This window comes from Ursus maritimus, unplaced genomic scaffold (genome assembly GCF_017311325.1).
Source record: "Ursus maritimus isolate PB19 unplaced genomic scaffold, ASM1731132v1 scaffold_27, whole genome shotgun sequence".
Classification (NCBI taxonomy): Eukaryota; Metazoa; Chordata; class Mammalia; order Carnivora; family Ursidae; genus Ursus; species Ursus maritimus.
The window spans coordinates 24,958,504-24,982,279 of NW_024425230.1; the positions used below are offsets into that span (position 1 = coordinate 24,958,504).

A 23,776-nucleotide genomic window follows, 5' to 3' on the forward strand; every position below is an offset into this window, starting at 1 on the left:
GCCCAGCCCCCGGGCCCGGAGGACATGGCTAAGTCTCCAAGAGGCGCCCTGGGCTCCCCGTGCCTGAAACCAGCATCTCCCCTCCCCAGAGCATCCCGGTGGGGAAAGCCCAGCTGTGGGCGCTCACGTCTAGCCCACTGCCCCGAACACCACATCTCCACTCCTGTCTGCTTCCCTCCATCTGGGGCAGCCTGTCTTCTGAACCCACAGCTGCCCTCGATCTTCCTGAAACAGTGTCCACTGCCTAAAGCCAGCCCAGCCCACCACGGCCCAAGAGCCTGCATAACCCCACTTCCGCTTTGCACCCCACCACCGCCCCCCTCCGCCCCTTCCCAGGTGACCCGCCTGCCCCCAGCTGTGGACACCCTCTGTGCCCAGAAGGTTCTGCCCATGTTCAGAGCCCCGTCGGAAGCGAGCTTCCCTGACCCACTCTCAGTTGTCATGGCCTTGTGTCACCCCCATAGCAGGGCCACAACTGAGCCAACCCACCCCCAGGTCATGCGTAGCCACCCCACTGCTTGGTACTGGAACACCTGGTCAGGTATTTGCTGAGGGACAAAGTAACAGAAAGGTCAAGGAAGGGAGAGAGACCAGGAAGAATGAGGAACCGTGAACATCCCATCGGAAGCTTCCTGGCGCTCAGCGGCATGTGAAGAGGTGAACGCACATTCCCGCATCGGTCTCAGTGACCACCAGAGCCCAGGTGGGCGGCGGGGGCTGAAGGATGAAGAAAGACCAGCTCAATTCTGCTAATCACAGACGCATGATTTCAGAATCCACATTCTTAAACTTGTGGGGAAGGACAAGCTCTTCTTAAATGTTTGCCATAGAGAAAAGCGAATTGATGGGATTGCTTCAGAAACAGCATGAACTAGCTAAGGACAGAAGAGCGCGGTATTTCTGGACCTTTTCTGGACACGGGCCGCGCGCGGGGCTTTGACATCATGTCACCTACTCGGAGAGACAGCTGCATCACCCACCTTTTCCAGACAAGGGACCGGAGACTCAAGAAATCTGCCCGACTCATTCTGCGTGTAAATGCCAGAGCCACAGCCGGACCCGAGGTGTTTCTGGCGCGGGGCCTGCACGCATTCACTTGGGACACCGACCATTTGTATCCACTGTCCACAACGCCCCTGATGCTGAGCAGAGAGCCGGGGACACGGGGGTGACCCAGCCTGGCCGCTCCACTGGGGCAGGCAGACGAGTGACTGGGCCATTGGGATGTTCTGAGCGTGGCAAGGAGGCACAGGCCGCGTGGGGGGACATGGAAGTGGACCTCGCAGCTGACAGTCTTCCTCGGGAAAGCCGCCCCCCGCAAGCCCTGACCAGCAGGCCGCGTTCACGCCGTCTGAGGGGAGGGCCACGGGGGAGGCCCTTCTTCCAGCCCGTTACTGAAACCCGTTCTCTGAGCTGCATGAGTGACCTCGACGCTCAACGATGAGCAGTAACCATAACACAGTGTCTCCTGGATGACGCAGCACCGGGTGCTCTCAGCCCAGACCTCGGCCCCACTGACCCACCCCACCTGACCTCAGACCGATGGTGAGCAGGGGTGTTACGTGGCCTGCGCCCACCATGCAGCCCGCGCCCACCACGCAGCCCCAAGCCGCATTCTGGAGAAGGCCCCAGGGTCACCGACACCCTTGGATGCCCGTCGTTCTAGAAGCCATGTGTATGGTGACAAACCGCGAGCTGGGCTCCAGCCATTCCGCCCTTTGCTCTGCTGGCCTCCTGAGCAAAGTCTAGGCTGCTACAGCCCCAGCTGAACACGTGGGTCCCCCGCCAGGTCCCCGGTGCAAATATAGCATGCACGGGGTGGCTGCCATCTGGGCCAAATGGGTGGCCTTTAGACCAAACTTCAGATTCTTGAGAAACATGTGGATTCCTAGGTTGTAGGACTAAAGGGACGACATCTTTCTTTTAAAACTGTTTTATCGGCACTCAATGCTCTAGGGTCACTCTTGCTGACGTTTTTCCTCGTGAGAATCATCTGAGGATCCCAGGGCTGTTTGGTGCACTGCTCGGAGGTCCTCTGTGGTCGGGAGTAGCTCAGTGGTTCTAACCAGGGCCAACTCTGCCGTGCAGGGGACGCGTCTAGAGACATTTCTCACGGTCATAAATGCAGGGGTGCTGGTAGGTAGAGGCCAGGGAGGCTGCTGAACACACACACGAACAAGGTATCCCCCAAAACAGAGAATTACCTGCTCAAAATGTCCATGGTGCTGACGCTGAGAAACCCTTGTGGATGAATCAGCAAAGAGCTCCAAAGGGGCAGCTCGTTCCAGAAAAGCCTCTGGGCGGAGGTCTCCTGCAGTTCACGCCCAGGACACGCGTTTCCCATGCTTTCTGGCCAAGACCTCATTTTTCATCACTAACTCATAGTGGTGGAAAGGTCTATAATCCCCTAAAATTTGCTGGTGAGAATACACAGGGCTGAGATTCGGGGGCAGGAACTGGGGGGTTCGGGGGTGTGGTGCCGGCAAACTTTCTAGATCAGGGAAACCCCAACCCCTCCCCCACTGTGCCTGCTCTGACCCTAATTTTTCATCCCCCTTCTCACTGCAGAAATCCTCAGACTCTTGTGGAATGACCCGTTCTTTCAAGCTTCGTCTCCGAAGTAAGCGTGCAGACGGACGAGGCTCCTCCCAGGAAGGCCAGCAACGTGACCGATGCAGTCCGTGGCCTTCGTGACAGCTGCTCAGGCTCCATGTTGTCCGTGTTACCGGCTGTGATCTGAGAGGATCCGCGTTGACTCACGCTGGGCATGAATGGGACATGTTAGCCGCCCACCCTAAACCGGGAAGCAGGGAGGCCGGGAAGCAACGCACTTGCTCGTGCAGCCCAGTCCCTGCCTCTGGAAGCACGTGGGTAAGACAGTGGACATCATTCAGACCCAGGGCGAGTCCGGGGAGGAACACCTGGTCTGCCACGGCCCCACTGGGCCACTTGCACTGAGCACCCTGCGTGCTTGGCTCCTGCATTTCCCTAAGACACACGGACGCATCAGGGAGCAGATGCCGGGTGGTGGCGGAGACGCAGACCCAGCCGTTCAGGGACCCAGGTCTCAGGACTCCCTGCGCTATTGGCTTACGGCCTCTTGGCTCCACATCCACGCGTCTTGGCGCTGCCTGTGGGTGGGGTAGGAGCTGGACGCTGTGAACGTGCCTCCTTTGCCCGCTGGGGCAAGGTTAGGCTTTGTCCATAGAAGGTACCGGAGAGACAAGCAGGTGCAGCCGAGGAAGGGGCTTCTCTTCTGGTTCGGGTGTTTTTCTGTCTACAGCGTGGTGACTGGTGGTGTGCAGGAGGCCCCGTGCACTCACTCTTCGGGGAGCTTCTCCGTCACCCCGAGACTGCAAACCAGCCCCAGCGGCTGGTGTTTTCCACCCGGCGGCAGCTCCTGCGGACTCTGGTCCCGCTGCAGCCTCTGGGGAGCGACCAGCCGCAGCCCCCGCCCCTGGCCAGTCTGCTCAGCGCCCAGCAGACACACCCTCAGTGAGCTGTGACCTTCAGGCTTTGTGGGGTGGGGTCCCTCCCTTGGCCTTGGAGCTGGAAGCTGCCAGGCATGCTCGCTCTGCGGTCTCCTCGGGGCGCTCCTTCAACCACATTCACTAGGAATCATCGTATTTTGCGTTCCCCGTTGCACCTGCAGATGTGGTTTCTCTGCGCTGCCTGGACCCTGCCTGCTGCACCGTCCCCACCCAGCTCGTTAGGACGCGAACGCTCACATTTGTCAGCCCCTCGGTAAATGGCTCCAGTTTTACTTCTGGACACTCCCCATCAAAAGAGGTAAGACCTGCGCCAAGCGGAAACCAGAACCAGGACTGGAAATGCAAACGCATTGGTAACACGGCTGAGGACACGTCCACAGGCCCAAAACGGCAGGAGAGCCTTGGTGTGACTCCTGGAAGCCCAGGGAGCAAAATGAGCTTGTGGCACACAGAAGGGGCCGGAACCAGAGGGCGGGTTTCTCATTCAAGGAGGGAGCCCCAAACACCTGCCATCCTGAGGATTTCCTGCAGAAGCTGACACCCAGCTTTTCTCCCCCATGTCAGCCACTTGGGCCCCCACTTGGTGACATTCAGCTTGCCAGCGCTCCCAGACTCCTGCTGGCTCCAGCCGTGAAACAGGGCAGTTGGGGCTCCGGAGCCCGGACAGGATGGCTAGCTGAGCCGAGAACTGCGGGCGGGGGGCTGTCGGGCTTGCGCACCCTCCAGGACCGACCAGCCGTCTCGCCCACGCCCTCAGATTGGGCACCGAGGTCCCGCGCAGGGCCACAGTGAGGGTCCGCTGCACATGTCAGCGCTGCCGGTGGGTTCACACGCTGTTTACTCAATGACTGGGAAGTCTGACCATTCATGGAGCTGCTCTGTCTCTTTCCCACATACCCCTTCTCCACTGCTCTCTTCCCTGCCCCTGGAGCGAAGCTGCTTGTTTTTCACAAGCCGCACATCCCACACACGGCCTGCCCTACCCTCCAGACCCCTCCACACCACTGTTCCCCACCTCTGCTGGGGCCTCCTGCCACAATGACCCATAGGTGGGCTCGGGGAGCCCCTCATCCGAAGCTCCACCCCAGCTCCCCGTCCCACACTCCCCCAGGGCCTGGATTCCAAACACAGCCACAGCTTCCTGCTGCCCTGCCGGATCAAGGTCAACAAGGGAGGGATTAAAGATGAGACCACATGAAACCTCTGTTTAGAGTCTCTGGGCACTCACGGAGCGGGGCCCAGCCCCTCTCATTAGTATAAATCAAGAGACCTCTGCCAGGACACCCAATCCCCAACTAATTCCAATGCACTCCAAACAACGGATCAGAAGACAGGGGCAAGCAGAGTCTGGAGGGGAGTGCACCGTGACCTCTGACCTCACCATGCCTCTGTTTATTTATCTGTGAAATGGGAGCAATTGGGCATCTCCCTCTTAGGGCTGCCATGAGTGTTACAGGAATTCAAATGCGCCCAGTGCAGAGCACATAGTGGGCATCTGGTGAGCGTCAGCGGTGGCTGTAACTATCCTTAGGATCAAGTGATTACAGGACGGCTCAGGGCCAATGAGGACGTGGCTGCTGATCCTGGAGCTCCCCACGTGAGCCTGCTGTTCAGGGCCTCAGCCCAGGGCTCTGTCCTCCCCATGTCCCAGCCCCATTTACACATCAGGGCCTGCATACGCCAGGTGGAAACCAGACAGATGCACAGAGCTGAAGGGCCCAGATCCCCAGGGCAGGGGAAGGCCCTGCCCACCTTTCCTGCTGTGGCCACGAGATGCTTCTCGGCCTTACTAGAATGAGCGCTCGCTCTCCTTGAAGACTCTTCTGACCCTGAGAGAATGGCAGCCCTTGGACCGCGGGCGGACTTGGGCTGCTGCATACACAGCACTCCCCTGCCCTCTCCCGGTGCCCGAGCATCTCCCCTACCCTCTCCCGGTTCCCGAGCATCTCCCCTACCCTCTCCTGGTGTGGGAGCGCCTGCCCTACCCTCTTCTGGTGTGGGAGCACCTGCCCTGCCCTCTCCCTGTGTCCGAGTGTCTCCTCTGCCCTCTCCCGGTGCCCGAGCGTCTCCCCTGCCTCAGCTGTACTGTGACCTCCCCTGGGCAGGGACCAGGTCTCCTCCCCTCTGTGAGCTCGAGCCTAGCACAGCGCCTGGCAAGCAAGAGGCCAGGGGTCCGTCCCTCCGGAAACAGGGCAGCATGCGGCTGAGCTCCCGCTTGGGGAACAATACAGCAAAGATAGTTTAAGGCCGAACAGGAGAACCTGCCACGAGTGAACGAGTGAACGAGTGAACCGGATTAATGTTGAAGGTCACTGCATCCCCGGGGGGGGAGCTGGTGAGAGGTCAGGAAGTACTGTGCCCCCAGGCTGGTGGGGGGGTGGGGGGGCATGGTACACAGGACACCACACAGCATTTAGCCTGGGGCTGGCTGCATAAAGTGGCTGACTTGCCAGATGGAAACCCAGGTGTGTGGGCTCAGCCCCACGCTCGCCTGAGGGCATCCGTCCTACAGAGAGACGCCCCATGAGCCACACGAGTGGGTGTCACAGGGACCGCGCTGTGAGAGATGGGCGCCGGCTCAGGTCAAAGGGCCATGGCCCCTCAGCAGTCCCTCCTGATGGGAGCTAGAGCCCTGGCCCATTAAATCCACACAGAGCCACGGCAAAGGCCCCTGGGAGGAGCACCAGGAGGGGCAGCCACTTAACCCTTTATGGCCTGAGGTTTTGTTAACAAAGCTGGGACGGGCCTTCTGACACAGGATGGGATCTCTCTTGGAACACTAAGAAGAGAGAGAACTTTACTGTGTTTCTTATTTACAGTGTTTTTATACCATCACCACCCAGTTGTTTGAAGCAAGATTATAGCGTTTTGGACATAGGGTACCTGACGTCCTTGCCAAGGGCCATAAAGGGTTAAAACAGCATTCGGAGGAATATAGTCCCAGGGCCTTGAAAATGACAGTCACTCCACAAAGCTGAGACCCAAGCAGCCAGCGTCCGGGGGCACCACAGGCTCTCAGAGCTGGAGGCACTTGGAAACCCCTAGGCTTTGTCCCAGGGTTCTGGGAGCTTGGGGCTCAGTCCCCGAACTCAGGATGCTCAGAAAGCATTTCTGCTGGCTCTCCCAGGAATTCTCTCCCTCATTCCCCACCTACCGAACCCTGGTGTCCTGTTGGCGAGACTGGAGTAGGCATTCCCGCTGGGCGAGGAGGTAGCCGGGCTGGAGAGGGGGCTGTAGGAAGAGGGGTCTGCTGGGTAGGTGTGGCTCGTTCCGATCCCAAAGGGAGATGACTGGGTCTTGCCGGACTGGGGGGGGATTTGCTACAATTAGGACACAGCAAAGAGAAGGGAAGCATCACCAGCAGGTCTCTGCCCCAGGCCCCAGTGGCTGACGGCGACTCCCCATGGCCCTCCTGCCCATCCGGGCACAAGCCTGGCATCAGGCCAGCACTTGTGGGCCCAGAACTGCAGGACTCGGGCCCTGCCTCTCTGGGGCAGGTCTGGGCAAAGTTACCCACAGGCCTACGAGGATGCGGGTCCTGCGGCTTCTCTTTATTGGGCCTGGGCACTACAAACACCAGGAAGTCCCCTGGGCCACCGGACGCCCACGTCACAGTGACTACCAGGGAGCTGCGTGTGTCCCGGGGCTGGGGGTCCTCAAGTGCTCCTGGCTGGGACAGAGAGAGGTCCAGAGCGGTCCTCGCGGAGCGTCTGTGGATCTGCCCCTTCCCCCAGCTTCCCAGGCCCTCTCTGAGCAGGGCCAGGCTGCCGAAAGCAGACGGGGCTCCACTGCTGGGGCCCCTCTGAGGGACTGATGCTCAGAGCACTAACCTGTCTCGAAGCCTGGGCCAAAGAAAGCAGGTCACGGGTGCTCTGACCTGCCTGGACCTGGGGGTCTCAAAGCCTGGCCAAAGAATGCAGGTCACGGGTGCTCTGACCCGCCTGGACCTGGGGTCTCGAAGCCTGGACCCAAAGAAAGCAGGTCACGGGAGCTCTGACCCGCCTGGACCTGGGGGCAGCACCCTCACTGAAGCCCGTACCTGTCCGGGAAAGGGCGGCCGACTCCCCGTCCATGCCACCTGACTCTGGCCCAGCTGCCGGGAGATCTGGGACATGTTCTGGCCTGTAGACGAGGAGGACTGGATCTCATTCACTCCAGGCACGTGGACCACTGAAGAGCTGGAAGAGATGAACTCACATGTGTCCCGAGGAGACGCCTCACCCACCACGCTGGCCCCGGGGCCACCTCCCTGTTCGCTCCCCGCTGCCTCTATCCGCGTGTCTGTCTCTCCAGCACACACTGGACAAGGAGGCCCACACGTGGCATGCCTCCATTGTTCCTTCTTTCCTTCGGGGCTCCCTCTGTGTCCCCACTGGGGTCTGCCTCATGCTCCCCCCTCCTCCACCCCAAGGCCGCTCTCTTCTCCAGGCGGTCTACACCCCACCCGCGTATGTCTGGCTCCCAGCAGACCATTCTGCAGGAGAAGCTCCTTAGCATAGAAACCAGCCTCGGTGTGGACTCGCCCCTCTGTGCTCTGGTTAATTTGTCCCTGTGGGGCGCCTACAGGGCTCGAGATTCAGGAACTAGGCCGCGCACTGGCAGCTGGTTGGTTCTGAACAGGACAAAGAACCTGTCAGGGGACACCTGGCGGCCAGGGCCTGGTCCAGCCCCCCCGGAGCTCGCTGCGGGGACGTGCCCCCACCCTCCCTTCGTCTTCGAGTTCATCCCTGCAGTCTGTCTGGGGCACCTGCTGAGTGTGTCCCAGGTGCCGCTCTGCCTGGACCCCCGCAGGCGCCATCCCTGACCGCTGTCTGTGCACTGCTGCCCGGAGCTTTTTCCAGCCGTGAGGATGATACGACATGCTCATTAAAGCTGGGAAGGTACGGAGACTTCTGTTTGGCTTCAGGCCCTTTGTCCTGGGAGCAGCTCAGCGCAGGAGAACGCTGCGTGCCCAGGAGGGAGCCGAGCGGGGAGGGATGGGGCTGATCGTTGGTGTGGGTTTTGAAGAAGGGCAATGGACAGACCCGTGGAGAAGAGTGGATATGGTTTTACTGCTCGTATTATATTTTTTTGTGGTATCTGGTTCCTCATGAGAGAGTCTCCAAGGATACCCTACCTTCTCGTACCAGCCATTCCGAAAGCGGACATCACTCCCAGCTTCCTGCAACCACTCCCTCCCTGAACATAATGTTCCTTCCCCATTCTCCCTCCTGATGAACCCACGGCCTCAGAAGGCCTTTAGTGATCACCATTCTCTATGGGGGGAGGGCTCCCCCCACCCCTCAGCTCTCATGTCCGCCCCAGGGCATTGGTGGATGAGGGCTGAGCCCTGGGCCCAGCACCCCCACAGCCCTCTGGACTAGAGACGCCTGCTTCAGGGCACACGGACAGGTCAAGGCCGCCAGGACCACGGTAGGACTCAGGGTGAGGACACAGTCAGGGACCTGCGGTAACACCGTGCCGCTAGAGCTCAGGACGACCTCTGACTGCCATTCGTCCCACACCCTCCCACTCACACCAGCACGGGCCCTTTAGATTTGCAGGAAATCCAGCCTACTCCACAGGCTTAGGGCCTCACAGGCACCCATCTCTCCCTCCCTCCACTCATCCATCCCTCCAGGCCTCCCTCCCTTCCACAGATGAGCAGTGAGTGAGCGCCTTCCTGAAGCCAGGCTCTGTGCAGGGGCTGGCGTCCTCCCCGACTCCTTCCCCACACAGCCAGCTGGCCACAAGACGGCCTTTCCTTCTCCAAACTGTCCTCTGACTTCTGTTTCTATGACGACAGCCTCACCCCGGCTCAGCCTCTCAAGCTGGACCATGTGTCCTACGACCCACCAGCACTCTCCCTTTCCACGCTGCCCCCCGACCTTTCTCCCGTACCCTGTTTCCACAAGTTCCTCTTCCCCTCCGACTCCCCAGCATGGTACTCAGGGCCTCCACAGCCTCCTCCTGTTTCGCCCAGACTCTGAGCCTCTCCCATCTCTCTGGCCTCCCAGGCTTCGTTCGGCACATTCTGGAGGAGGTCCTCTCAGTCGCCTCATCAAGTAGCAACCTGACCCTTTGCTCCCAGGCTCAGCTCAGCAGTCGGCGAGGCCTTCCCGGGCCCTGCTACCCTAGGCTGTCCCCTCCTCACCTCCAGCCTCCACTCCGTCCCCCCTGCCCTTCGTCCAGACTGAGGGACCGGCAGCCAGTGTCACAAGGACCTGACGAGCACGTGCAGCGGGGCGGGGTGACTGGCAGCGAGGACGGCAGCAGCCGCTCCCCGGGGGCCACCACCTCATCCAGCTGGCTCCCGATCAGAGAGTTTCTGCCTGTGGCCCGTGTTCCCCAGAGCCGTGGAGCAGGCTGCCTCCAGTGAGACCCAGCTGCAGGACTGGCCCGAGCGCCTCCGAGATTTCGGTCTGCTAAGCCACCTCCTGCTTCCCCAGGGGGCCTGTCCGTGGACCAGTGTGGAAACTCGCGCCTTACTCTAGTTGCGAGGGCAGGTTCCTGGCCGGGCCCGCTGCCTGGGATGGTCAGTCCCACCCGCCCAGTCCTGGTCCCCGTCTGCACCTGGACGTTCCTCTTAGGCTCTGGCCAAGAGCCAGCGGCTGGGCTGTATGAGGAGCCCAGCCCACCTGGGCTCGGGTCTGGGACAGTTCTAGTGAGTCTGGGCGTTTGGTGGGTACATGTGAGGACCCCCGCACCCACCTGAGAGCCTAGTCTCTCCCCTGGCCATTCCTCCCAGTCTCTGCTCCTCCTTCCCCACCAGACAATAGCAGCACGCCCAACAGCAGCACTGGGCACACAGGGCAGTGCTCACAGGGCAGAACCAGCGCCAGCAGCCTCCCAGCCTGGCCAGTGCCTGCTGGACAGTAGCCACGATGGTGTTGGCGGGATTTGCCACACACGGAGCCAAGCTCTGAGACCCGGGGCTTCCCTGGCGAGGGGCATCCTCCCGCCCCCTGGCCCCCCGGCCCCTTGGCCGGCATGTACCTGAAAGCCTTCCCAGAGTGTCCTGGGGGGAACGGGCTTCCCTGGGAGTAGATCTGCTGCGTTCCTGCCGCAGACGCTGAGCTCATCATCTTCTTCTCCGCTAGGAAGAGCACAGCAAGGGTCATATTCAAGGGCTTCCCGCCCTCCAGACCATGGGGCAGACAGCCGGGAGCAGGTGCAGGGCTGGGTGTCCCCAAGCAGGATGACACATGCTGGCGCCCGTCCACGTGCACCTGCTCTGCTCTTGCCTCCGCGCCGTCTCCCGGGGCCTTCTCCGCACAGGACGGCGCCAGGCTGTCCTCCGGCACCTAGGCCAGGCCAAACGCACCGCAAGGCAGACCCTTTCCAAGCGTTGGGAAGATGGAGAGAACCAATGGAAGTTCTTCCTCAGACACGACTTTACCCACTCCTTCCAACCCCGTGGAGAAAGCACGGAGCAGTGGTTTGGAGGAACGGCTCTGGCGCTCAGAGCCCAGCTCTGCCCTACGGTCGGGGGGTGGCCTTGGACATGTTTGTTACAGAGCCTCTCACTTCCCTACAATCTCAAAACTCCTACACCTGTTGCTCCCCCAACCCCTGACACCCCACCCGCAACAAGATTCTGGAACAAAGGATGTCAAAGTTATGCGGCAATTATTTTGTGCCTAGACAGACCCCTCGCCTGTACCCATCTCTGGCTTGGGGTGGGATCCCCACTGGGTGGACGTGAGCAGTGGCTGGTGGACACTCAGCCTCGGGTCTTGGGGCCGAGGGGGCAGGCTTCAGCGGCCACGTGCCGAATCTCCCGAGCGTGCAAACCACCTCCGTGACGTTTTGGTACACTGAAGCCCTGAGCGGTCTTCCCGGGGCAGTTCCTTTGTTGCAACGACAGGGCGCCCAGTGGAAAGTCCTGGAGGATGGAAAGGGCTTGGACTCTTGCGTGTGCATTTCTCACACGGTCCGCAGCCTGAGTCTTGCAGAGGAAGATGCGGCTCAGGGTGTCAGGAGAAGGTGCCCCGGGGACTGCTCGTGACTATCCACTTAATGTAGACTATTGTTTTCTCATGTGTTTTGGGGTTTTGGTGGTTTGGGTAAATGAGAAGCACATTTTTTCCGAACTGCTACAGGACATTTGTAGGGCACAAAATTATATATATGGAGAGTCTTGAGTTTATGATTCGATCTTCTATATCTTTCTTCGTTTTACGACTTTGATCCACGTGATTTGTTGGAGATGAAGCAATGCATGTTGAGATCTCCCACTGCAATTTGGCTTTATCAGGATTTTCTTGTATTGCTAATTATTCTTTCCCACGTTGCAGTGCTCATGACACACAAACCCTCACGTTAGGTCACAGCTCGTATCTGCGTAAAACAGCCCTCTTCGCCCACAGCGCTCGGACAGCACTATGTTTCTTCCGATGTCCGCGGGCACCAGGCCCCCCACCCCTCCGGCCCCACGGTGTCACCTGTGCGGTCTGGGACATGGCATATTTCGGCAGCATGGGATTCGGGAGCTACCAGTCAGGAGTCCTTGAACACCGACTGATTCTATCGCTCATGACATTCATGTTTTCTTACTATTTCACTTTTCCTTCCGAGTATTTTGCAATTTGCTAAAAATGTCCTCGTCTTTTCTTGGAAGCGACACTTCCTTCCTTCTCTTCTTTTCCCTCCTTTCAAGAGTGGTTATAAATAAACACACTGGAACTCTAGAAATGTCAGAGGAAAAAAACCACACATGCCGATGAGACATTTCTGTTTGTGACCCTTAACCCAAGATGCACCTGGGTCTTCGCCGAATTGATTCGGTTTTGGTTTTTCCGGATCTTTTGTATCTTTAGTGTTTTGCACCTTGATCCTTGGTGTTCTTCGGGACGTCCTCCACACTCCGGCTTCTCCACCCGTCACTTCCTCTGCCGCGTTCTGTGTTTTGGTTCATCCCGCAAACAAGGCCAGTCTGGGGCAGGCCGCGCTCCCGGACGGTCTGAGATGGCGCGTGTCTGAGAGTGCGGTTCCCGCGTGCGAGCGCAGCCTGGTTGTGGACCCACGTGGCTCTCCCGTTTTCCTTGTCTGTCTGTTCTCCCACTACTTTGTCATCTTTATGGGAAGGCGTGTGTGTCTGTCACATTCCAACTTCCCGTGGATTTCCCAGAAAGGCTTTGGGGTCTGGTCAAACCTTCAGGCTTCTCTGAGGGGGAGAAGCCTTTTAGACGTGCTACCATTTGCTCTCTTCTCTGCTGACTCGAGAGCCACTGGTGGAGGTGGGTGGCATGTCCGGGGGCCAACAGGTCACTGTGCCACACGGGTTGGCACGCACTGTTGTCGTGGGAGGCAGTGAGGGGACCTTCCTCGTTTCCTTAGAGGTTGGCCCGCGGCATAGAGGGAATGACGGCCATGTCTACACCACACGTGCTTCCAGGAGGGCTGAGATCTGATCCTCCATCTGTCCCCAGCCCCTCAGTCCTGTAGACGAGTGTCTCCACGCTGCCTTCGGGCGGGTCAGCTGCTTCTCCCCTTAACGGATCCCAAACACTGTGTCTTGCAGAAATTCCTTGACCACCAGAAAATAGAATCCTCCTGCTGAAGTCTGGAATAATACAGACCTTTCCAGTTGTATATTTTGCTAATCTTAGTGGTAAACAGGCTGGAAGGGGCAGCTACACACGGGCTTCGTGGGACAGCCTGACCTAGAATGCGCCATGTTCTCCGGCGACAGCGCTGACGTAGGCAGGCCACCGGACGACCGTGACCAAGCGAATTCTGGGCATCCACGCACCATTCGTTCCCAACCCTCGGATGCAGAAAGCACGCGGTTCAGGGCCCCAGGGAACAGACGAGCGGGAGGCGAGGCTCCGCTGGGACTCCGGCACTGGGTGCTCTTGCACACTGAAAACCCAGCCCGCGGGGGCCTCTCCCTGCGGGGGGGTGTCTCCTGACGGCCTGGCCGCAGCCCCCACCCCCCACACCCTCCAAGCCGGGGCACCGTCCGGAAACTTACATGCACTGATCCCCGCAAACATTTCGGCGAACCGGGGGTCCCTCTCCTGGGAGAAGATGGCATCTGCCTTTTCCACGGACTTCCCAGCCTCGTGAACGCCGGCTGGCAGGTTGGGGACGGGAACCTGTTTGCACATTAAAACACAGCCACACCCCACGTGTGAGACACAGAACATGGGCTTCCAGCCTCACCTTCGTTGGGTCCCCTCTCTCTGGTCTCACTGACATTTCAGGCTGGACGGTTTTACAGGTGGGGGGGGTGATTTTCTGTTGGAGGACAAGGACAGTCAGGGTGGAGGTGTGAGCTGGAAATCACAGAAAGGACCACGGACGGAGTCACACTGAATACTTACAGAAAGATAAATGATAATCAGCGTACTCTAAAACTCAGGAGACGTGAACATAAGGTCTAGCGTAGGAGACAGACCCCTTGTGGTTTCCCTAGCCGGCCAGCTCTCAGACGCAGCAGGAGCAGGAAAGGCAGAAGGGAAGAGGAGGGGACTAAGGAGAAGGGAGAAGGGAGGGAGGCGGCCCAGGCAGAATGGGGACACAGGGCAAGAGCAGGGGCGGGGGCAGAGAGGGACTGGACCAAAGGCAGCACAGACGGCTGGGAAGAAGCGGAGAGCTGACGGGGTCCAGAGCTGCCTCTGTCGGCTTCCTAGTTTGTGAGGACTAGGGCTCAGAGTCCGGGAAGCTACTGTTAGCCCCTGACACTCTTCGGACTGGCCGCAGCCTGCCATCCGGGCTTCACGGGTCCTGCTCCCTTCATGGCCCAGCTCTCAGGAAGGGTCACAGGAGACCCCAGGGGACTGAAGTCTCTGTGCTGAGTGGCTGGATGGAGCAGGAGCACCTGCTGGACTGGGGGGTTGGGAGTCAAGCTAAGGGTCGAATGCAGTCCCCAGTCCCTTGGGCAGGAGACAGTTCCAGAAGCTCACCTGTGATAAGTCGTAGGACGACAAGCCATCCCGCTGGTGTACTTCCAGCTCCGCCTGCTGCTGCTGGAGCTGCCTGGGGAACCAGAAGTCAAGAGTCACAAGAGCAGACACGGCGGCCACAGGGCAGGACCAGGACCTGCCCCGAGCCCAAAGGGTGCGGGTGACACCCGATGGACCTCCAAACGTTTTCAGTTTTTATTTATTTTATGATTGTTTTTTAATGCCCCAAATCAAGACTCCGAGCTCTGTACTTTAAGTTTAGGCTGCCAACACTGAGGAAATAAATTCTGGTTTATGATTGCATTTTATGCAGTTAAAAAAAAATGTTAAGGCAAAATTCAGATCGACGCAGAAGGCTTCAGTGAGTACTGACCGGTAAGCTGGAAGGGGGCTGCGGGACCTCGTCCAGCCCTACTCTGGACTCCCGCAGCGTTACTTCACCCCCACGTGAAAGGTTCAGAGAGGCTGCCCAAGTGCCTGCCCACCAGGGTCATGACCTAACGGAGCCGGGACCTGACCCAACACCTCTGATCCTTGCTCGGCACTCCGCGCACTCCCGGGCTGTGTCCTTTGGGGACAGAAAAAGCCTCCTTACAGGAAAGAGCTGCGTTATGTTTTAGAATATGGAACCGAGTTTCTTCCGAGGGACAGTGAGCCGTACAGCTCAGAGCCTAAAATGGGGGCGGGATGACAGCGTCGCTTTCAAGTCTAAATACCAACAAGAATGAGAGGCGAACAACGACCAGCAAATTATCGACCAAAATCACCCCCCGCCAAGCCCAGGAGTCCATGGAGAGGACACAGACTGTTCCAGCATAAACACGCACACGTATAACACGTACAATATGGGTACGCGTGTAATCAGCGGGTGTAGAGATGCACTTTCACCATTCGAATACGGAAGTAAGTGCCGACTGGAACAAACCTGAAGAACCATCCTTCACCCACCACGCTGGTAAAACTGCGTTCACGTGGTGGCTTGCTGCCGAAAGGTCACACTCCACCGGGAAAGTGCGCGTGGAATCAGCCTTCCTGGCGGTCCCTGTTAGGTCCTGCGGACACATCCACAGCCTCCAGGAGTCGTCCTGCTGCTGGGGCGTGTGCAGGGAACCCGGAGACGAGAGCCGTCTGTGCAGAGCTGGCGGTAAGACGGCAGTGACTGTGTGAACGTGTCTGTGGATTCACTGAGTGCACAGTCCCTGCTGTCCCACGGCGGCCGCTGCGAGGACCGCCTGCAGACACTACGAGGTTTGGTCAGAGCACGTGGAAAAGTTCAGGACAAAACGTTCTGCGCACCGTGACTATGGCCACGAGCAGCACACGGCCTACGCGGTGAACAAAATTTGGAAGGCAGAACATCCCTTCCGTGTGTGCATTCACTGGCAGGATCTTATCTGTCGTCGCTGCGGTTTGAAGCCAGGACAATCTCCGTGGCTCCCTTCTGAACATCGTGGAGGTGCAGGTCGTCTCCCCCATGCCTGCCCTGTGCTCTGAGCAGGGAAGCAGCAGGAGCCCTTGGAGGGGAGGAACCCCTCAAAGATGCCATCCCCTTTGCTGGGGGCCAGAGGTACCGGGGGAAGGTGCAGAAAAGATAAGTCTGCCAGTGAGCCCAGAAATCACTGCAGGAGGCAGACCAGTCAGATGAGCGTCCCCGCAGAGGGGCCCCTGTGAGCACGGCTCTGGATACCTGCAGCCCGGATCAGCAGACCCCGGGGCCGCGGGAGGACCTGGGGGGCCCCGCTCGGGAGGAGGCCGTGTGGTCTGGCCAAGGGGGAGCTGCCAACTGCAGAAAGCCAGCAGGAAGGACACCTGTGTCCTCTGTGCACTTGCCCCGGGCCCCTGCTAAGGGTTTGCATTCACAGCAACCCTCGCTGGGCTCACAAAGGGAGCTGAAAACCCTCCATGTGGGTATTTTCTGAAGTCCCTTTACAAAGGAGCACGCGGAGGCCCAGAGATGCTGGGGGTCTGCAGAAAAGGGGGCTGTTCTGAAGAGGGCTTGGTGGCTACTTCACAGCGTAAGGGACACCGCGCTGGAGGGGAGGAGGCCCTGGGCTAGCCACTGCGTGGGCCAGTGAGGAGACCGTGGGAGAGGTGGCCGGCCAGGAGCCCGGCCTCAGTGGCAGATGCAGCCCCCGCTATCTTGGGGTGAGGGAGTCCCCAAACTCTTACCCCACTGCCCCCAGCCAGTCCCTCCACTGGCCGGACAGCTAGCAGCCTGAGAAGGGGGCGCACGCCGTCCCGTCCACAAAGGCTAACATTGGCTTGTGGATATCCACACGCCCCCCAGGCTGGCGGGTGGAGCAGACGGAGCACAGCTAGGCTGTCCAGGCCCACATGCGGGCTGTCTGGTCCACAGCCCCCCACCCAAGACACGGGCCACTGGCCAGTCTCTGCTTCACTCCTCTGCTGGGGAGCTGGTGCTTCCCGAGGCAGCCCACTCCATGTGCAGACGGAGGCGATCATGAAAAATCTGTGCCCAAAACAGCCCAAATCGACCTTCCTATCACTCCCATTCCGAATTCCGATCCTGCCGCCCAAGAAACACAAAATAAGCTGAATTCTGTCCCTGAACTCTTCTTCCCACCAGCCAGAGAGATGGACAGCCTGGACACCATTCACTCCCCCCCACCCCCCTGTGCCCTTCATGTTGGCCCCTGGCATGTGTGTCTCCCCCAGGGAAGACCTCTTCGAAGAGAACCCTTCTGGGGGACCGCTGACCAGTGTATTTAGATCTAAGCCCGGACGGGCCATCTGTCCTGGGAAGTGTACTGACATGTCTACATCAGGCTCGGTGTTAGAGCCTGGGGAGAGGATGAGGCGTCCAGACCCACGTGGTCAGAGCCCTCATGGCACGGACAGTGTCCAGGGAGGACAGACAGTTGGCAAGAAGTGCAGTGTGTTGCGTTCAGAGCCAGGGTGCAGGAGAACACACAGCCTGTCTCCTGACCTGGGTGCGAGAGCCCAGAGGAAAGGGGAGCCAGAAAACATGGGACTGCCCCCCAGGCAGTCTGCACGAGCACCTGCAACACCAGGAAACAGGGGCACTAAAAATAATTTTTTAAATTGCTAATTCAAAAAATGTAAAAAGAATATACGATCTGTAGAAAAATCATAAATTTCCACATTTTCCTATTTTTACTTTGCTATTTTGTTAACACCCCAAGAGCCCACCAACGCTCGCTCGCGGGACCCCGAGACCTGAGTGCAGAGCTCGGGGCGGCACCCTGCCTGCGCCATCCTGCCTCTGCAGCCTTCCCATTTCACAGATGCAAGAGGCGAGGATCAGAATCCCGAAGATGCGCCCGGGATGGTGCACGCAGGGTTCAGCCCGTCTCTGTGCTAAGACCCGCACTCGGTCCCACGACATAATGAGGACCGTCGCCCCACACCTCCCATTCCAGAGCAGCAGGCCTGACCACACGGCGTCATGGGCCAGCAGGCGGGACAGCCAAGCTGGGCTTTGGGTTTTTTGTGGGATCAGAGCAGTGAATGCCCCTTCTCTTCCTTCCACAACTTTCCCGGAGCCCAAACGTCAGCCCACCAGTGCCTGTCCAGGGAATTCCGGCCACTCCTGCCTGTGGCCCAGCCCGTGTCCCGCCGGAGCACAGACCGTTGGGGAGGGGGCAAGACCACCCGTGGGTTGCGTACCGGGTGCCCTGGTGTGGCCTGCGCTACAGGGAGGAAGGGCCTGCACTCCCACGGTGTGCGAGGGTGTCAGTAAGGGCCAGAGGCATCCGGGTGGGAGCTTGCTGTCCGTTCTGTCCTCTTCTGGGCCCGAGGAAGCTCCTTCCAGGGGGATGTCAGAAACAGGGTCTCTGGCGTGGCCGGCAGATCCCCAGGGGCCTGACCGCACTCCCCCTGTGGTCCGGACATGGCCACCCCATCCTGCAGACTTCGGTCACCGTGCCCACAGCTGCACACCATGGAGGTTGTGCCGACTCGCAGGCCGCCCGTCCTGGGAAGCATTTCACGGCCGGATTAAAAATAAACCTTGGTATTAGCACAAATTCCAGAGCGGGGCTTGTGGCTGCTCAGAACTCTGACCGACAGCACGTGTGTGGGACCGGGCCGGATGCAGCAAAAACGCTGCCGCTGTGGACGGGAAACGATGATCCGATACCAGATGTGTCAGGCCCGGGCCTGCCGTCTGCGTGGCCTCCCTGCACCAGGGACGTCAGGAGGCTGGCAGATGCCGACAGTAATGTCTGACGCTCCCGGGACAGAGGGTCTCACTCAGCCTGAGTAAGTGCGTGACCGGCCACGAGGCGGGCGTTCAGAGGCGGCACTGATCGCACCTCTGGGAGAACCGGGATCGGCGAGGAGGCATCTGGGGCTCCCCAAGCTCAGCGGACCAGAGTGAGGCTAATAACACGCACAGCTGACTGACAGCTGTCTGCACGCCCATCGGGAGGACTCCGAATGCCCGTCTAGGGTCTGGAGTCTATTCCACGGAGCAGCAGCGGGAGCGTGTGTGACCGAGATGGCTCCTGGGGCCACGTGCGCTGCTCAGAGGGGGCCGGACGGAAGGCAGGGGGAGCTGGTCAGGGAAGAGGGTGGAGGATCCCCTGAGACAGGGCAGAGGTCTCAGCAAGGCTCTGGGGAAGAGGCAGGGAAGGAGGAGATGGGCCAGAGAGACTCCCAGACAGAAGCTGTGGGGCCCTGTTCTCTGCCAGGTCGTCTGCTGCAGGTGCATGGCAGGGCAGGACGCCGGGAAAGTGCCAGGCTAGGGCTTGGTGACCGGGACCGTCGGCCCCTCCCTGCCCTAAGTCTGCAGAGATGAGGGTCACCTCGCTCTCTCTGCCCACTCCCAGGCTCCTGCCTCCCACAGCCTAGGGGTCGGACAGGGCGGGCTCTCCCTGACTGCGTGGGGACGGACGGCTCCGAGGAGGGATGCCGGCGGGACCGGGCCTGGTGGAGGCCTAAGGAAGTGCACACACCAGCGCAAAAGCAGCTGTGGTCGTGAAGACCGATGGTGGCTTTGGAACAGCACGTCCGGACACGCCGAGCGACAGCTTCAGATCCCCGCTGAAGAGGAGCCGGGACAGGGACCATCGGAGAGAAACGCCGGACAACTCCCGCTCAGGGCAGCCCAGGCCGCATCACCACAAGACACAGTCGGCCCTGAGCATGGACACGGCACAGACAACGGTTGTGCGAGCAGTGGGCAAGATCCAAGTCTGTGCTTTCTGCCCTTCTGGCCATTTCCCTGCACCAACATCATGGGTGACAGAGGCCTTCCTCTCCGTAGCTTCGCACAAATGCTCACCATCACACACTCCCTTTCTCCGGGAATTTCTTCTGGACGCTCCTGACTGACGGCAGCTCAGCTCAGGTCGATCTTGCCCTGAACACGAACGCAGAGCACGCAGGGCCCTTCCCACAGCGAGGCTGTCTGCTGCTGGCAGAGCTCAGCCTCCGGCATGCAGAGGCCCGGAAGGCTCACATCCTGGTCGTCACTGCCCTCTGCTGCCCACGGCAAACATCTCCGCCACCGCCAGCCGGGAGGGCCGCTCGGGCCGGGAGACTGTCAGGCCTCTGCTGTAAGTCGTCCCGAGCGGGCGTTCTCATCCCCTCTGACCCCAAAAAGCTGCCACGAGCAACTGTCCTGAGACACATGCGGGGACACGCCCTGTTCGCTCGTGCTGCCTGCCTCAGAGAAGAAAGCCAGGCGTCCGTGATGAGCGCCCTTAGGATGAGGGTCCCTCCTGTCCTTCCGGGCTCCAGAGCGGCACTACCTGCGGGGAGGCTGTCTTGGTGACCACGGGCGGACGTGTTCGTTCTCTACCTCCTTGCGTCCTCACAGCATGCGTCTGTCTGCCCCTCTGCCTCCTCGCGCTCTCCAGGGCACCGGAGCCTTCCGGGGACATGGCCCCTCCCTGGTGGCGGGGCCGCGCATGTCCTGGAACCTGCCACAGGCCCACGTCCTCCCGCGACACCCAGTGAGCACCCGCTGGATGAGTCGACAGCACCCGACTCGGATGGGTGATGCTTGCACAAACACGGGCATGAGCGAGGAACGGTGAAAAGTAAGCAAAACCAAACCCCAGGAAGGGGAGCTTCAGCCCGCTCTCTGACCTGAATCTAGAGGACCCTGCCAGGAGCCCGGCCAAGAGCCGGTCCGAACCACACAGGGGCGGCCCCGGCATGCCGCAGAGCCGATTCGCCGAGGGGCCAGCCTCGGGTCTGAGAGCAGGGTGCAGGCTATCCCCACGACACCCAACACTCCTCTGGTCGCCCGGAGGGGACAGCCCTCAGCCCCCGCAAGCCAGGCAGCACGCACCCGGCAGCGCACAGCTGTGGGAGGGGGATGTGAGGCAGCAGGGCGGATGGGCGACAGGGGCTGCATCAAAGACAAGACGGTTCTCACTGACCCCAGCCAGTGTGTTGGCATCAGAAGAGTGAAGGTTTCTAGAACAGCGTCCAGGGCCCTGCATGCCCGACAGGCCTGCCCGTCTGCGTGACTGACAGCGGCCAGTGTGGCTGCAGAGGCAGCAGGACGGGAGGTCCCAGCGACAGCGTGAGCAGCCACTGAGCAAACCACGCGGGCCTCTCCTCCCCCTGGGCTCCCACGGCCGCACTGGCTGCCCCCCCGGCCGTGAGCGCACAGCCACCCCAGCCTCCGAGACCCTGGGAGGGAGACGGGCCTGGGACTGCAGTCACCTCTCTCTCTCGGAGGCAGGAGCTTCCTCCCCACGCCAGGGGAGCTGGGGAAGTAACAGGCCTTCCACCGAACCGCGTTTACCACGCAGCCGCGAGATCAGACACGGGGAGAGAAGCAGCACTGTTTCTGCACATGCCTGGATCTCCGACTCCCATGCGATCCTGCTCTTCCAGAACCAAGGTCGTGGCTGAAGACGGAATTAGAAGAACCGGAGCGCCGGAAAGGCCAGGGGAGAAGGAGCAGAGGGACAGGAGGTGTCACACCGTTTGGGGCAATGACCAGTGATAATGAGTTGCCTGGTCCCTACGGCAGCTGGGAAAGCAAGTTAGCAGAGTGGGGGGCCAAGGCCGGGCTGTGAGGGGTGACGAGGAGATGGACAGCCAAGGGGGGGCTGACAGAGGGCTGGCAGGGAGACCAGGGTCTTCCACGTTCAGGAAGCCAGTGCCTATGCCAGGGTCTCAGGAGGAGCCCGTGGCAGCGCACGGACAAGGAGCATGGCCCACGGGAAACGGAGGATGCGCTGGGAGGGCCCGGTCAGCTCTGGAGGGAGGACAGCAGGAGGGGCGGGTGCTGAGACCCTCACTCCCTCACTCCAACAGGAGGCAGGATGATCGGCCTGGAGCTTGAGGAAGCAAGCGGGGCAGCGCATCTCAGGCGCCCAAAGCGGGTGGCGGGCAGCCTGCGAGGACCACACCGGGACACGGCGGCAGGGGCACTCCGTGCATCAACACGGTCCCTATCAACTGCGGCAGGCCCCACCCGCCAGGGCCGGCTCGGGCCTGCCGCCCCCCACGTTGCTTTGCACGCACCATCTACGTGCAGGGTCTGCGGCACCAGGTTGTTCTTCGCCCCAGTTTCCAGACAAGGCAGCTGAACCTTGGCAACACAGTGATGCGTCCAGCGGGGGCCGGCACCGAAACCCAAGTCAGCTGCCCTGAGGGGCCCTGCATGGGTGGACCAGCCTGTCCAGCTCCAGGCCTTGTGGGCCAGGAGCAGGGCTGAAGCTGAGACACAGGGTGGGACTGCCCGGGAAGGAGGCCACTGCTGGGCGCGCCCCAAGGGGAACAGCCCAATGCAGGGAGCTGGGAGACATAATGGGGCCAGAGCCCTGAGCAAGCCAGCAGGCTACAGTCACTGCCTGGGGCATCATCACCAGGACGGTTGTCAGATGAGGAGGGGAAGGGGCGGAGTGGGAACAGACCCCACCAGGTCAGAGCCGGGTCTGGGAAAATCAGGACAGCAGTGCCACTGACCAGAGTGGGCCCAGAGGGACAATTCTGTGATGGCCGCTCATCTCACGCCCTGGCAGGCTGCGGGGTCCCCGACACTGGCTCACATAGGCTTGGACATCATTTTGCCTTTGTTCACACTGGTTCTCTGGCCTTGCATTTCCTTGATACTAAATCCAGGGACAAGGCGCGAACTGCCTGTCGCTGGGAGACTGACCTCAAGCCTCACAGCAACCCCATGGGAGAGGTATTACCACCCCATTGCACAGATGGGAAAGTGAGCACTGAGAAATAACATGACACACAACTCAAGGTCACAGGAAGCAGGGGTCAAGCCTGGAGCCGGCAGCAATTCTGGGACTGCAGGACTCGGAGCAGGAGGAACGTGTGGATGACCGGGCAGCAGGGAAACCGTGTGTCCCTGCGGTGCCACCCCCAGCCCGGGCCCCCAGGCCCCAGAGCTGCCAGAGCCCCAGCCTCACTCCCCAGCCCTGCTTCCAAAGGGCCAAGAAATCAGGCCCCAGCAGCCGGCATGCCAGGCAGCCAGAGGGCACCCGGCTCATCCCTGCTGGGCTCCATGTGCCAGGGGCACAGCGAGGCCTAGGGAGCAGGACACCTGCACTGAGCTGGGGGGCGGGGCTGCCATGGGGGCCGTTCTCGACCTTGGGGTTTTTACAGACCAGGAGGGAAGGGTGGACGGGAGCACGGTGGGGGGAAGCAGCGACACGGCCTGCAGCCCCCTCACCCCAGGCCTGCTCCTCAGGCCCCGCAGGGACCGCCAGCTGCAGGGGAGCCAGGCCTGTGGGAGAAAGGGTTCCAGCCCTGGGCTCAGGAAAGACGCCCAGACCTGGCGGCGGAGGCAGGGGGAGCACGTACTTGACATTGGTGTTGGTGCAGATGACGTACTCGATCTCGTCCGAATAGGGGTTCTGGAACGTGAAGCTGCTCGTGCGGATCAGCATCCACTCCCGGTTCTTGGTGCGGAGCCGGTACATGACCGACAGCACCTGGCCCTTCAGCTTCACCACCTGCGGAAACGTGCAGAAGGAAGGAAGTCCGCGGGAGGCGGGAGGAGGGAGAGGCGCCGGGCAGGGCTCAGAACGGGGCTCGTGGTAAAGACGGTGAGGGGGCGCGGCTGGGCTGGGGGGGGCTTCTCCCTCTTTGGAGCAGACCCCGCACTCTGTCCCACTCTCTGCAATGCCCGTTTGATATCAGGACCTCTGAGCTTTTTCAAATCGGGTCACACTCTGCAGGCCCAGCGCTTCCCTCTCGGCCCGGGCGTCTAGATACATTGTAGCGCTCGACTTGCTGCTTCACACCTCGCGCTAAAACATACTTAACCCCGTTTACCACTGCTAACTGGATCAAGGGAGGAGGTGTGTGAAAGGATAAATCCGTACACGCAGGCGCACAAGTCTACTGTTGCATTTATGCCGCAGCATGGTTTCAAACGGTTTCCTGATGCACATCGTCATTGGTGAAGGTGAGTTTTACTATTTATAGAGG

The 23,776-nt window shown here is 60.3% G+C and overlaps 1 protein-coding gene across 1 annotated transcript in view; it reads right to left on the bottom strand.

Moving 5' to 3' along the window:
* The window catches only part of ARNT2 (aryl hydrocarbon receptor nuclear translocator 2), a 115,619-nt gene that overhangs the window by 4,125 nt on the left and 87,718 nt on the right, over window positions 1–23,776 (bottom strand). The window contains exons 11-16 of the mRNA XM_040642888.1: window positions 23,147–23,298; window positions 14,381–14,453; window positions 13,447–13,570; window positions 10,467–10,566; window positions 7,531–7,669; window positions 6,646–6,811 (exon numbers count right to left, since the gene is read on the bottom strand). Coding sequence (XP_040498822.1) covers window positions 6,646–6,811; window positions 7,531–7,669; window positions 10,467–10,566; window positions 13,447–13,570; window positions 14,381–14,453; window positions 23,147–23,298 — 754 coding nt within the window. The remainder of the gene's footprint in view (window positions 1–6,645; window positions 6,812–7,530; window positions 7,670–10,466; window positions 10,567–13,446; window positions 13,571–14,380; window positions 14,454–23,146; window positions 23,299–23,776) is intronic.